Source organism: Seriola aureovittata, chromosome 16 (genome assembly GCF_021018895.1).
Source record: "Seriola aureovittata isolate HTS-2021-v1 ecotype China chromosome 16, ASM2101889v1, whole genome shotgun sequence".
Lineage (NCBI taxonomy): Eukaryota > Metazoa > Chordata > Actinopteri > Carangiformes > Carangidae > Seriola > Seriola aureovittata.
In genome coordinates, this window is record NC_079379.1 from 14,215,169 (window position 1) to 14,229,491 (window position 14,323).

At 38.4% G+C, this 14,323-nt stretch overlaps 3 protein-coding genes across 4 annotated transcripts; 1 reads left to right on the forward strand and 2 right to left on the reverse strand.

Moving 5' to 3' along the window:
* Positions 1 to 114: 114 nt before the first annotated feature.
* On the reverse strand, positions 115 to 1,751 carry LOC130183563 (cytochrome b-c1 complex subunit 7). Its single transcript, XM_056399116.1, has 4 exons — positions 1,667 to 1,751; positions 775 to 843; positions 428 to 594; positions 115 to 318 (listed from the first exon to the last, which is right to left on the reverse strand). The coding sequence occupies exons 1-4, from the start codon at positions 1,737 to 1,739 to the stop codon at positions 241 to 243; spliced, it is 387 nt and encodes a 128-aa protein (XP_056255091.1). The 5' UTR covers positions 1,740 to 1,751; the 3' UTR covers positions 115 to 240.
* A 656-nt stretch (positions 1,752 to 2,407) lies between these two features.
* On the reverse strand, positions 2,408 to 5,643 carry mterf3 (mitochondrial transcription termination factor 3). Of its 2 annotated transcripts, none has more exons than XM_056399112.1 (8): positions 5,520 to 5,643; positions 4,356 to 4,723; positions 4,081 to 4,233; positions 3,728 to 3,917; positions 3,380 to 3,527; positions 3,189 to 3,260; positions 2,892 to 3,053; positions 2,408 to 2,777 (listed from the first exon to the last, which is right to left on the reverse strand). In XM_056399112.1, the coding sequence occupies exons 2-8, from the start codon at positions 4,714 to 4,716 to the stop codon at positions 2,583 to 2,585; spliced, it is 1,281 nt and encodes a 426-aa protein (XP_056255087.1). In that variant the 5' UTR covers positions 4,717 to 4,723; positions 5,520 to 5,643; the 3' UTR covers positions 2,408 to 2,582. The 2 variants fall into 2 exon arrangements, with proteins under 2 accessions (XP_056255087.1, XP_056255088.1); XM_056399113.1 differs by having other exon boundaries at positions 5,532 to 5,635.
* Positions 5,644 to 5,872: 229 nt separating this feature from the next.
* On the forward strand, positions 5,873 to 14,319 carry ptdss1b (phosphatidylserine synthase 1b). Its single transcript, XM_056399111.1, has 13 exons — positions 5,873 to 6,176; positions 6,322 to 6,413; positions 6,962 to 7,006; positions 7,123 to 7,247; positions 7,797 to 7,955; positions 8,522 to 8,673; positions 9,422 to 9,563; positions 9,784 to 9,896; positions 10,100 to 10,165; positions 11,236 to 11,335; positions 12,188 to 12,247; positions 12,648 to 12,726; positions 12,817 to 14,319. Exons 1-13 carry the CDS (start codon positions 5,998 to 6,000, stop codon positions 12,912 to 12,914), a joined length of 1,410 nt encoding a protein of 469 aa, XP_056255086.1. The 5' UTR covers positions 5,873 to 5,997; the 3' UTR covers positions 12,915 to 14,319.
* Positions 14,320 to 14,323: the final 4 nt, after the last annotated feature.

Sequence of the window (14,323 nt, forward strand, 5' to 3'; positions counted from 1 at the left end):
CACATTTGCAACATGGGGCAGATCCCATTTTAACACATGATTGTCTGTCATACCAATAAATCAAATCTTTAAAAAGCCTGTCATACATTACATAAAAAGTGACACTTGCAAATCTTCCAAAATGTACATTTCTTTAATGAGCAGTGTCTTATATAGGTTACATTTCATTTTAAATATTACACCGGGGGACAACCATGCATCGACTGAAGACTAGGATTAACAGCTTTGAATAGACACCGTCTACTTCTTCGTCCACTCCTCTTTTTCTTTCCTCTCGCGGACCACCTCATTCAGATATGGTGACAGGTAGCTGGCATCCTGAAGGGAACATTTTTGGTGAGTTTAGAGGGGGAGACAATTCGATTTTATTGTTCTTTTTCTCACCTCCACCCTGAACAAAAAATTCTTTAAAATTTGTTCCACCTACCTCTTCATATTTTGTCCACTGGTCTTTAGGGAGGATCTGCTGCTTCATGGACAGATCCAGGGCTCTCTTGATCCTGAACATCCTGTCGTTGTACATGGACTCTGGAAGCCTCCTCAGGGCTTCTTTCACATCTGAATCCTCATAGATTGTGTCATCGCGCATTAAACCTGACACAGGAAACATACGATGATGAAGATGCTAGATGGAAAATCAGTAATGCAATAGCCCATGCTCATCCAAGACGACTCTGTTTTTATATTTAGTCTTCTAATGGAGTAGCCTCAAAACAAGTGGACTCGTTGGGCTGTAAATTCTACGTTTTGAACAATACTGTTCTTTGGCCTTACCAAGCTTGTTGAAGCCACACAAGTTGTAATACCATTTGCGGAATCCAAGCAGTAGCCTGCCAGACGCTGCTGTGAACATAACAAAGACACACACACACACACAGAATCAGTGGGACAGCACAACCTGATTTAAGGGACAAGACAATGTCAATGTAAGCCGCAGATATGAGGAGGAAGGAGTATGGCTCCAACAATGGTACAGTATTATTACTACTGGAGGTCAAGTGACAGATGACTCACATTTAAGCAACTACATACATTTACTAAAGTACTATACTATACTACCTGAAAATTTAGACTAGAACCTGAAAATCTGTTATGCACAGAACCTCAGGTGATCAGTACCTCAAACTATGTAAGGTTACATTATGAAACGGACATTACATATTGGTTGACAAACAGTAGATAACCTCGCCATCTGGGCTCATACAGCTAATATTTTCAACTGCATTAGAATGACAGTTGAAATGACAGAACACTGGCTCTAACGATTAGGAGCTAACATTAGAAGACAAGAGTATAGATGATATAACACAAACACGAGCTGAACGCGACAACAGCTGCTTGGTTAACATCTCTTCACCAAAATGGACAAGATAGCGAGTGTGTGGTTCCAACATAGCTAGATACTGTTTATTTCACTGTGATTAGCACAAGCGGTTAACTCTAAGCTAATGCTAGCTGACAGACACCCTTAGCATCAGTTAGCACGGGGACACTAAAGGACACACACAAGTCAAATACGCCAGTAGCCATATTCATCCGGGCAAAATCAACATAACGTGATATTATGTGGCACAGCATAACAAGGTTCACGTCATACCGGTATAATACCATCTTTAAAGAGTTAATTTAAAACTGGAAATATAAAAAAGGAGCGCTGTTCATTTACCTGGTGCCCTCGACGCCATCTTTACCACTAAGAACGGCCGCGGTGCATCATGGGTAAGGATTATTGAGGTCATTGCTATTGCGCAATGTGACTAGACCATATATTTAAAAAGAAAAATGCTTTAATATTATTTAGAAATGTGTTATAGGAATCTATTAAGCATAGTAATGTTATCGAAATCTCTCTGACAAATCAATTAAGTCAAAGAGCAAGATAAAACACACTATGCAGAAAAACAACTATCTCTGACAAGGACTATGATTTCATGAAGGTTGAGCAATCACAGTTAAGTTCATCAAAAAGAAAAATACTTCGCTGTTGAAGTGAGCTAAAGTGAAAGTTAAGGAAAACATAATTTGAAATACTGAGCCACGGATCAATGAGAAACTCAACTCCAGATTTGATAAGTCTGGGAGTAGTGATTCTTGAACTGGATCTGCTCCATCATGGTCTGGATGTGAGTAAAAGATAAACATTTCACTTTGACATGTAGTGGAGCAGTATTAAGTAGCACATGGCATGGAAATGCTCATGTAGATTGAAAGTAGCAGTTGCATTCCACCACAGAACAAGTGAGACCTGATCCTTTTTCACATTAATAAGTAAAATCTATTCTCATTACAGGCAGCATGATTGATTATAATTTTATACACAAGCAAATATTTTATAGAACCTTAATCATATTTTTGGTCTCTTCAGATAGACAGTCATAGTAAATAAGAACAGTACTTCAGGCAGAAGAGCTGATATACACTGTGTACATTTATTTAACATCACATTTACAAAGCAAACTTTTTATTTCAAACATACTGTATGTTTAAAGACATTGATGTATGCATGTATCTGACATTATGGTATTTATTATGCATGTTGAACCACTTCTCTGAAGTCCACTTTTATGTCTCCTAAGGAAGAATCAAAGTGTCTTTTGGAACAAATAAAAGTCTTCCAATGTGGCCAAAGCCAGATCTGTGCAAAAAGTCTCATCTGGCAAGGACACCAGGCGATCCAGGGAGATGTAGTTGGGCAGGGCTGGGTCATACTGAGCTTTTCCGAGGTACTCAAGGAACAGGTGGCGCTCTTTAACACGCAAGTACTTGGTATTCAGAACCTATGGGAGGAAAAATACTCAAGGTATAATTCTGAATATAGATAGAACACAAATAAAATGAATCCAAACTGATCAAAACTGGTAAAATTGCCGACAACCAGGAGTTCAATGTACCTGTGGGAACTTGGTGATCAGGTGGTGGGGCAACTTCATGGTGTTGTGGACGAAGTCAAATATTTGGGTTAACTTCCTTTTGTTGGCAGTCAGCACTTTTGGAATGGCAATAACTATGTGTTGGATCTCATTTTCCTTAAAGCCAAACTCTAATTCACATACCTAAATGGATCACATTTGCACACAGACACATACACACAAAAATAATCAAAATATTAAAAGACAGTATATCAGGGGGTAACTCAAACAATGGATGCGATGTATAATGGATAATGATGTATTTTATCATTTCAGTACCTTCAGATTTTCTTTAACAGGCTCCAAACTGCTGCACAGTAATCTGGGTAAACGAGCTACAATGTTCCGAGTCTAGAAAGAGAAACAAAACCAGCTATAATTTGGTATTCTTCTTTCTATCAACAAACTCACCATTTCTTTTTGTGTAGAAAAAACATCCAACACACTGATAATACTGGTAGAAAGCTTACATTAGAAGCACCGAGGTTGAGGTGCTGCTGATAAAAACCCAATCTGTTGTCCAGCCTCTTCACACTGAAGTTTAGCAGATACGGAGCTCTGGAAACCATGGATGCAACAGTCTCAGAGCTGAACTTCTTTGACTTGAGATAGTTCACCCTTCAAAAACAACAAAAAAGACAATGTTACTAAGAGAGTCTCATAGCAGATCCTGATCTGCCACTACTGCAATATACAGATTACACAGTTATATAGTTTTGTGTGTTTTATCTCATCAGACAGATTTAATTTAGAATAGAATAATTTGTTGAATATAAAGACGTCGAAATGTTTCTGTTTCTGGGATCCCTTCACGTCACCTGGTCTGCAGGTTTTCCAAACTCTCAGTGAGAATGAAGGGGTTGTGTGTGATGATATAGCCAAAGCGAGAGTCCTCCACCCCGATCTCTTTGAGGAACAGCAGCCTTGGGGCCACATCTTTGTTGAAGTCGAGCTTCAGCAGCATGGAGCCCACATTGGGCCTTTGTTCAAGCTTCCAGAGATTCACTCCTGCAAACACAGAAAGAGGTTGAATGATCAGAAAAAAATAGATCTGGTGGCACAGACAATTTAAAGACCATTGCATTTACCATTATAGTTCTAATTGTGCTTCCTAACAGTTTAAATAAAAATGATTAAAGTATTCTCAACAGTTGATCTACAATTTCATTACCTAGTTGTACCAGCTTGCTGAGTGTCTCAGACTTGTCAACGTAGTCTCCAAGAGAGGTGGAGGCTGGAGGTATGGCTACAGGAACAGATATACTGACGGCCTCTTCATCACTGATTTCCTCTAATGCAGAAAATTCAGCAGCAGCATCAAGATCTGATGAATTAAAAAAAAATAAACACTGAACACCCATGAGAAAAAAAAGCTGAAATCTAAATATAAATGCTGATGCTCAGTGAATATGCATCTATGGTCAGCAACAGCCATTCAATATGTACCTAATGGCATCTGAATTTCTTTCAATGACACAGCATCTCTGATTGGCAGCAGGGGGCTCTTGTATGCCACAACATCAGTTCTTGACAATTCTTCTGTGAACTTGTCTTCCTTAGCCTCAGTTGCCAGATTTCTGGCTGTTAAGTCACTGTAAGAGAGCATCTGTTGTTTCCACCTCTGTCTTGCCTGATTTGTTCTGTGATTCCCCCTGAAAAATGAGAATCCATTTGGGATTTTGGTGGCCACACTTGTAACTGTTGTGCAATGGCGAACTTGAGTGGTATACTGCCAGGTAGTAGCCCCCGTCTTAGAGCAAAGAAAACTTCTACATCTCAGACACAGCAGTGCACAGGATGAAGTCATGTTGACCCTGCAGAGAAAAAATGAACACAGCATGTTGGTCTGGTTTGGTTTTATTTTTCCATAAGACAACCCACCCATCAAATCATACAACTGTCCACATATTGAAAAAAAAGAAATAAGAGAAAATCAATCAAACATGAACCATATGCACAAGAAATAGAGAAACTATAAAAAAAAATTAAAAAAAGACTATATATAGATGGTCTAGTCTACTGTCTATATGTTCTGAAAGCTTTTACTGGAGACTACAATACACTTTAACATATAACCATAGGAGTACGTGTGCAGTACAGTCTGCTTGAAGTTACCTTTGGTAATTAAAAGATCACTTTTACTTGTAGGACACGTCAAAGTCAATGAATAATATAGTAGTACTAATTTTGATTATCTACATGCTATTGCATGAAATATCCGCTATAATATATAGCCTGGTACATTCAGCTGATGTAGCATTGTAGTGTTATTCCACAAGACTGGTATTCGACCTCTGATGTCTAGTTTAGCTGTTCCTGTGTGTGATGGTGTATAGAAAGAAAATCTAATCCAACCGTTTTCGATATCTACAGAAAGGGTAGTTGAAACAATTTACCTGTCGGTTTGTTGTTGATACATACAGGTAAGGTGTAAACTAGATAAAAATCTGAGACTAAATTGATGCCCTACAAGAAGCCAGCTATAGCCAGACTTAACGTTAGCTCCTAGTTAGTTAGAGGCTAGCAGGACAACAAGCCTCTGTAAGAAACGACCAAAGCCAACAAATTAGTTTAGATTTAGATTTAGATAGAAGTTATTTTTGAAGTTACCTCTTTACTCACAATCTGTGAATAAAACACTTAATCCTCAAATCACTCCATCATCCCCGAGGTCTCACTCAATGTACACTGTTTTCATGTGCTCAATACCGGAAGAACTTACCGGAAATGTCACAATTTGGGATGTACCACAGCGGTGTATGCATGGGTAAAACTGATGCTTCTAATGTACTCATGAGGGTGAGTACTCATGAGATTTTGAAAAAAGTGTAATTATTTGGATATTGGATTACGATCCCTAGTGATTTTAAAATATTATATTTTAATGTAACGTTTTTGTTTTGGTGAATAGAAATAGAACACGTAATTTCACTATACTCACCCCCATATGCTCTGTGGTTCAGTCCATCTTCAAGGTTCTTGCGTATGGATCTTATATGCAGTGTCTTGTCTGTCTATCTTTACAACTTGTGGCTTTAGCTGCTAGAATTTCATTGGTAAAGTCCAGAAAGTAGCCCACAGCTGCGATATGGCAGCCGCCGTGACTGCCCGATCAACGCGGAAGGATGATACCAACTATAAGTTACATTTCCGAATGATAAACGAGCAACAAGTGGATGATATCTGTATTGATTTCTTCTATAAACCACACACTATTACACTGCTGACAGTTACTGTGCTTAGCTTGATGTACTTTGCTTTTACCAGGTAAATAACTTTAAGAATTATAATTGCTAGGTTTGAAGTTAAACCGCTCATTTTCCACGTATAGCTGCCTATGGATGTAATACAGTGTCTAGTGCCCAGCAGCATAACCTTCCCTTTGTTAATATGTGACACTGTTTTGTGACAGGGATGATGAGCACTTAGACAACAATCTCCAAGTTGGCCTCTTTGTGGTTGTCTCCTTCTTCTTGGTCATCAGTGTTCTGGCCTTTCCTAATGGTAAGCACCATCATTATTTAATGGTAATTTTTCAGTTTTTGCAAATTATGCTGGGAATTTTTCACCATTTTCTGACATTGTATAGACCAAACAATTAAACGTCTAATTGAGAAAATAATCAGGAGATTAATCAATAGTAAATAAAAATAGTTAGTCGCAATCGTACTTCATTTTGTTCATAAATAATTACTATACCTTGGAAATAGTTTACCAAAGAAAAAAGAAAACAACCTTAGCTCAGGGTGTACTTGCTAGCTTTTTTCTAGAGCTTTCAACTGCATCTCACAGTCTTCCTCAGTGGATGCAGTTTGCTCAGATACAATGGATAGCTCAGTTGTTAAGTATGAAACAAGTGATAACAGGTGATCATTTGAGGGGAACAATCTCCATGACATTTTAGCAAACCCCATCCACTGAGTAAGACAGAAGAAAGCTCTGGAAAAAAAGCTAGTAAGTGGACTATGAGTTAATTTTCTTTGGCTAAATTTTTCCTCTACTGCAAAAAGTGGAAATACACCAACAGACACTTATGTTGCTTTCTTCATCAGGACCTTTTACCAGGCCACACCCTGCGATATGGCGAATGGTGTTTGGTAAGTGTTTGTCTACATTTTCTTCACTCACCATGCGTCAAAGTAACCTAGCTTTTCTGATAAGATCCAGTTTTCATCTGTCTTCAACCTTACTCGCTTTCTCCTGCTGTGGGTAGGTCTGAGTGTACTCTACTTCCTCTTTCTGGTCTTCCTCATCTTCCTCAACTGGAACCAGGTGAAGACTATGATGTACTGGCTGGACCCAAATCTGCGCTATGCCACACGGGAAGCCGACATCATGGTAAGGTTGGTTTGGAACTTAGAATTAGTTCATTTTCCTTTGAACCATCGGAGCAAGTTCATATCAAATCAAGAATGTTGAAAGATTTCAGAAGTAGGAATGGCCGTAGGAAGGCCCGACAGATCTTTCATATTGCCAGACAAATTTCCTTGCTTCTGTAGAATCACGGGTTACAAGCTCTATATTGAAAGTTTTCATGTATATAGATTAAAAAAAAGTTCCCATTCATAGAGCAAACAGATCATGGCTACTGTGAATAAAAAAATAAAAAAATAAATATCATTCATTTAGGATTGTTTGTGGAGCGTTGCCTTCTGAATCAAGCTGATTTAATTTGTTGTACAGATTGCAAAAACCCCTGAGACAAACTAGTTATTTAAGTAAAATTGAAAATAAAACTTGACTTGATTTTAGTATAAAATTCTATTTTCCAGTGTTTAATAAACAAAGATTGAAAGAATAAAAGATCAGCATCATTGTAATCATTTGTGTTTTCAGAATAACTTTTAGATTTCTTTTTGGCCGTTACTTTTCTTTTCTTTTCTACAGGAATATGCTGTAAACTGTACAGTGATAACATGGGAGCGCGTCCTGAGCCACTTCGACATCTTTGCATTCGGCCACTTTGCAGGCTGGGCCATGAAGGCCCTGCTCATCCGCAGCTACGGCCTCTGTTGGACCATCAGCATCACCTGGGAACTCACAGAGGTAATCTGTGAGTGTGTGCTTGTGTTCAAGATGAGAACAGGATTTATCTGCCTACATTAAAATTTGTGATGTAAATCATGCACACATTTATGTAGAGTTCAAGGACCTAGACAACCCCCACTGGGAAGTCTGCAAGGTCATGCAAAAGAAGTAATTACTTGTAAACTGTAGTGATCCAGCTCATACAAGAGAACAACATTGCTTCAGCTCAGTCTGAGCAGGCAACAGGGATTGATTGTTCCGGAGAAACCCATCATAACAAAACAGTAGTATCAGCAGGAGTTTCTGCACATGCCAAGAGCTGCTGCCTTGACTGCTGCCAATTGTTGACAGGAAGGATTAGATTACAGGATTTAGCCTAATACCAGATTTACCCATCACCGAATCGACTACGTCACAGAGCCTTTGGTCGAACGAGGTGCAACATTCATCATCATTCAAATAACACACTAACTAAATTTACATTTTATAGATTTAGTATTTTCCAGCTCCAGCTTTTGATGTAACTTCTCGCCACATAAATATATTTCACTTTCATTATCCTTTCCACTTTTTTTTTTTTACAGCTGTTTTTCATGCACCTTCTGCCAAACTTTGCGGAGTGCTGGTGGGATCAAGTGATACTGGACATACTGTTGTGTAATGGAGGGGGCATCTGGCTGGGTATGACCGTCTGCCACTTTTTGGAGATGAGGACCTACCGCTGGGCCAGTATCAAGTCAGTCAAACTTTTTCTTTTCTGTGTATTTTCTAAAATCATACAGATGATATATATATAGATACTTAAGATTTTTTTTGGGGGATCACAAATTAAAAAATCAGATGCTCTTTCCTATTGGAAGCACAAAATCCAGTAATTCCCAAACATTCTCTCTCATGCTGCCAAAAATATGATTGATAGCATTTTAGTTTCTGTCGTGCAAATGAAAAAAAACAAAATCATGTTTTGTTAAATACAACCTACCCTTTTCTAAGGAAGTACTTTATCCTGGCCACACAAAAGACACGAGGCTCTCATACCTTGAATTTGACTAATGCGTTGGCTTGACAAGCAACGCCATTCTTCTTTTCTATTCTTTCAAACGTCTGTCCATGTTGTACTTCACATGTCATTTTGCTTTCTGAATACACCTCACTAGCCTGAATCTTGATTCTTTATCATACCCCAAATAAATCACATTCAAAGATCATTTTCACAGCAGACCTTATGACTTGTCACAGTGGAAAAGCACAAGCGGAACGACGGCTCCAAGTAAAAATGTTGGTTGTGAAAAAAGGTCTATTTAACAGAAGTTTTACTTTTTGTTTCTCCCCTTGGTCTTAGCCCATTGCTGCTGTATGAGACGAATTATTTAAATCAGATGATTTATGACACTAGAGTCCTCCATAGCCCTGTGTTATTGTATGAAGCAAGATTCTGTATTTATCACTGTATCCTCAAAGGTGTACATACTGTGTCTGTTCAGGGAAATCCACACCACCACAGGGAAAATAAAGCGAGCCGTGCTCCAGTTCACCCCGGCCAGTTGGACCTACGTGCGTTGGTTCGACCCAAAGTCGTCCTTCCAGAGGCTCGCAGGCATCTACCTCTTCATGATCTTATGGCAGGTAGGCTTTGACCTTTGACCCAAAAATTCTTGTAAGATTGTAAAAATCCCTAGTATTAATCTGTTGATATTTGTTTTTATTTAGAGATGAATCACATATTCTACAACAGCTCCCCTGTTCACTGTCCCATCCTGTTATCTATACTGTTATGTTTGTCAGCAAATACATCTGTGGAGAATCCTATTAAATCGTATCCGTCCTACTTCCCTTATCTTGACAGCTGACAGAGTTGAACACGTTCTTCCTCAAGCACATCTTCGTCTTCCAGGCCTCTCACCCACTCAGCTGGTGTCGTATCCTCCTTGTTGGAGTCATCACTGCACCCACAGTGCGGTAAGTTTGCTCTTCAAAATGACATCTCTTTACACACCACTTATAAGCAGCAGTAAATGTGATATACTAGATTTGGACACTACCTAAAACAAATACTAAGTTGTCGGTTCAAATACTTTCTGATATTTAGGTCTGTGTGGAAATCTAAAATATTTGCTGTGGTTGCTGTGTTCAAATGAGCCATTTTCTTGAACTCTTTTCAGACAATATTATGCATACCTGACAGACACTCAGTGTAAACGGGTTGGCACACAGTGTTGGGTGTTTGGGTAAGTATCAGTATCACCTGTCAGTTCATGTTTTTAGTGATCTAGAAACAAGTTTGGAAGCTGCATTAATGGTGGTTTTTGAAAACTTAGTGCACCCCTAGTAGAAATTCTTATATATATCTATTTCATTGCACTTGCAGAGTTTTGGGTAAAATTTGCTTTTATCCGACCATCAGTTAAATCACAACTCCAATAGGAGTAGTCTGGAAAGCAAACTGAACTGACATTGAACCTTGTCCAGAGCCTGGTAGGTTTTCTTTTTATCTTGTCGCCATACTGTCACAACGATATGTGTCCTCGCTGGTTGGATGTCCGAGTTTTTAATCAAACAAATCACAGTGAGAACTTTTACTCTGACGACGCCATGAATTGATAGTGTCACATCTTCATCTTTTCCTGTTAGTAGTTGAAATATGTTGTAGATTCATATATGACAACCAATCAATGTTCTCACACAGTTTCAACTAAACAGTGAATGGAGATGGACTTCCTAGCAGCGGCAACAATTCAGCCAAACTGATAACAGTCCCCACTTAAACCACAGTTTTACTATCTTCAAGGTTTTCATTTGGGGGTTCTTTGGAGTTGTTTTTGCCATAAATGTTTAGTTTTAGATTTGCTTTATTGAGATTCAGTTTTCTAACTCTTTTTCTAGTCCATTGAAATTCATAACATTATGACCTCATCTCAGACACAAAGCTGCTGATGTCCTCAGTCTGCTCCAGTTTCTATAGCAACGAGACAGGCTCTCTCCGTCTGCTTGAAACACTGAACGCTGAGACCATTCTCTCGTCTGAGGTTTACCTCTGCAGTGTAACCTTTAAAACTGAAAAAGTGCCCACTGCAGTTGAACAAATTAGTTTTCCTAATGTGTTTATGGGAAACAACAATATAGAACGCATGCATTTGGATTTAAATGCCAGAAGTGTTGCACAGCCATAGAGAAGCTCCATTGCAATGAAGTTTCTTTGCCAAGAGAGGGGGCCATTGTTAAATACAACAGTCTGTGTTTCAAATTTCCAGAGCAGCAAAACTACCCATTTAATTCTACGCTTGTATTTCACCTTTAGAGCTATTGCTTTCCTGGAGGCTCTTGCTTGTGTGAAATTTGGACACGACTTGTTTTCCAAGACACAAATCCGCTATGTACTCCTGTGGCTACTGTGTCTGGTAAGTGTGTGTGTGTGTGTGTGTGTGTGTGTGTGTGTGTGTCTGTGTGTGTCTGTGTGTGTCTGTGTGTGTCTGTGTGTGTCTGTGTGTGTGCGTGTGTGTGTGTGTGTGTGTGTGTGTGTGTGTGTGTGTGTGTATTTCTGCACTACTAATGGACATGATTCACTTCAGTGCATCCTGAACTGTTGCATGAGAATTATGTAACTATAATTCCTGTGGAAATATAATAACACTGCAATGCCCTTATGTACCTTTTTGAAAAAGGAACATTTACCACAACTTCATGGACACATTTTGAAAATGAGTAGATATCATGATAATGTCAAGCATAATGACTTTACTTCGATCCTTTTGCTTCTGACATATGCAGATATATACTCAGTGATTCAATACATAAAAAAGTCTGTTCAGTGCTGTGTTGGACCCTAGTAACAGTTGTCATGACTGCTATCAGGCTACAATGATGGTTATTGGCAACTTTAAAATTCCTAATAAGTCTACTGTTAGCAATGTTCAAGCTTGTCCTCCCAGCACCCACTATGGTGCTTTTTTCAGAGTGTGTTAGATCATGTTTCAAAGCCATTCTTGGTAGTTTGTTACTGTTAACATTGAAATCCAAGTGTGAAAGCATTGTTGCCATAGTATGTATCAGGTTATGTAGCAGTATTGTGCATACTGTATGCAAATCTAAAGGTAAGATCTATTCATTCTGCAGGTGCAGGATTTCTATGTTTCTGGTCATTTAGTGTATTTTCTGACATGTCTTTGCAAAAACATGTAAACTACAATTTAAGCAGACTCATTCATTTCTGTTTTGTATCCTCTTTTTTTCTTCCTTGTCATCTTCTTCAGGCACTCATCACGCTTCTATGCTTATATGGGATGGTGTGGTATGAGCAGAGTAAAATGAAGGTAAGATGTCGTCTTGGTTCTTGATTGAATGTTGCCATGATGTCTGTGTTAAGAGTAAGGTAAAACCAGCTGAAAATCTTGTTTTGCTGACCTATTTTCGTTTGCAACAACAGAGAAAAGCACAGGTGTTCCTAATAACATAAACAACAGCATTCACAATACCAACATATTGAAACTGAAACCGCTAAATGGAATTCAACAATTATTTATACTATTATTTACACCTGTGCTTTTTCTGCTGTGACACGTTTCTTTGAAAAATGCCTCGAGACTTGAAAATCTGAACCAGAAGAAGTCAAACAGTTCTTTTTAGTTCAGTTATAAGTTACTGGTTAGAGTCGTGCATCTTATTAGTGTTTGTCAAAAATGCCACGGGCTCTGAGCTTTCTTCTGTTTACAGAGCATTTCTATGCAAAGTGAGGACTGCGATGACAGCAGTGTTGTCGACTCATGTGGTTTCATCCCAGATGGTGTTGCAGGTCAGTCTCATAACCGGCAAACTGTTCACTAAACTGTTCACTAAACTCCAACCTAAAAGTCTAACAAAATGATGTCTCTTTACTCCATAGGTCAGAGGGAGTCCTTGAGAAGTGTACAACCTACAAGACGGAAGAGAGCCTCTGGGAGAAACAGATTTGTGAATGGCCATGGAGGAAAGAGACAATAATCAACACTGACGCTAAGTGTTCACATCCTCTACGAAGGAGATGTGTGATGGATAGACTCTAAAACTTTATGCACATTACAGAATAATTGTGGTTAGAGTTGCACCAAGGATTTGAAGAATCCTAGAGACCAGGAGGTAGACTCCACAATAGAACATCAACAAGCCTTGATATGTTATTTCAGCTTATCTAGTTGTAATTGCTGTGGGAGTCAGAGGCACAACACAGCAATGAGCTGAAAGCTACATAGACCTGCAGACCAGGGTGGTGATGTGTGGTATGTGGAATCGGCAGTACTAGCAAACCTTTAATACCGTATGAGAAATATGAAATATGCACTACATTTTGAAAGAGAATATTGCCTCACTTTGATTTTAAAAATTAGCATGCTAGCCTCAGCGTCATCCTACACCCAGCATTTTCTGCCTTAAATTGCTCAATGTTGTTTGGATGTTTTGCACTGTGGGACATGCACATATGTCTGGTCAGGGGTGTGCTAGCTTTATCAGTCTGGTCTGGTTTGCAAACCAGTCCACACCACCACCCTGAGTATATATATATATATATATATATATATATATATATATATATATATTTCTATATGCCCTTGGACTTGTTTGCACTTGACTGTTGTTTATCAATATTTCTGTCACTGAATTTAATAGCTTTACTAGAAAAACTAAAGATCACAAATTATTGTTGTGTAAGGCATTTTGTAAGTCATTTGAATTGTTGGTGATATGTTAATTTTGTTGATTTGATGTTTTAGTGTTTATATAACAATTGCCTGAAGTGCCAAATTTGCACTTATCGATAATACAGTAATCTACTGGTATATACAGCACTGTCTGCTTTTCCTCAATGAAAATAACAGCATCAGGAAAAAAATTTTCTCTACTTTATATTAGAGGAACGACAAAGTTTAACCCAACCAACTGTAGCATTTACATGTTTTACATTCCTACCCTTTTAAGCTTTCATCAATGTGATTATTGGAACGGTTGAGATGTATGTTATTTTTGCAATTTTGTATGTGTTTGTAATTGAGAGAAGTTAGCAGTGTATCTGTACGCTGTACTGACAGAATACTGTGACATTCAATGCAATAGCACTGTGGTGACATTCAATAGCAGAGGATAATCACTTGTGTGAAATTATTATTTTCAGAGGCAGTCTTTCTGAAGTTTTTTAGTGCTCCAAATTAATACAATATTACGTTAATATAGCACAATAGGTGACTGGTCCACATAAGTTGTTCTTAATATTATTGAACGATGCAGTGTAGTTTCATGTCTAGTGTTAGAGTGTGTTTTACAACCTCCCGTTAGTTTGACAAACGTTACTAAGTGAATGTTTTCTGATTGAATTTGTATTGACACTGTTTAAATAAAACTTTCTTAATCACTTGCCA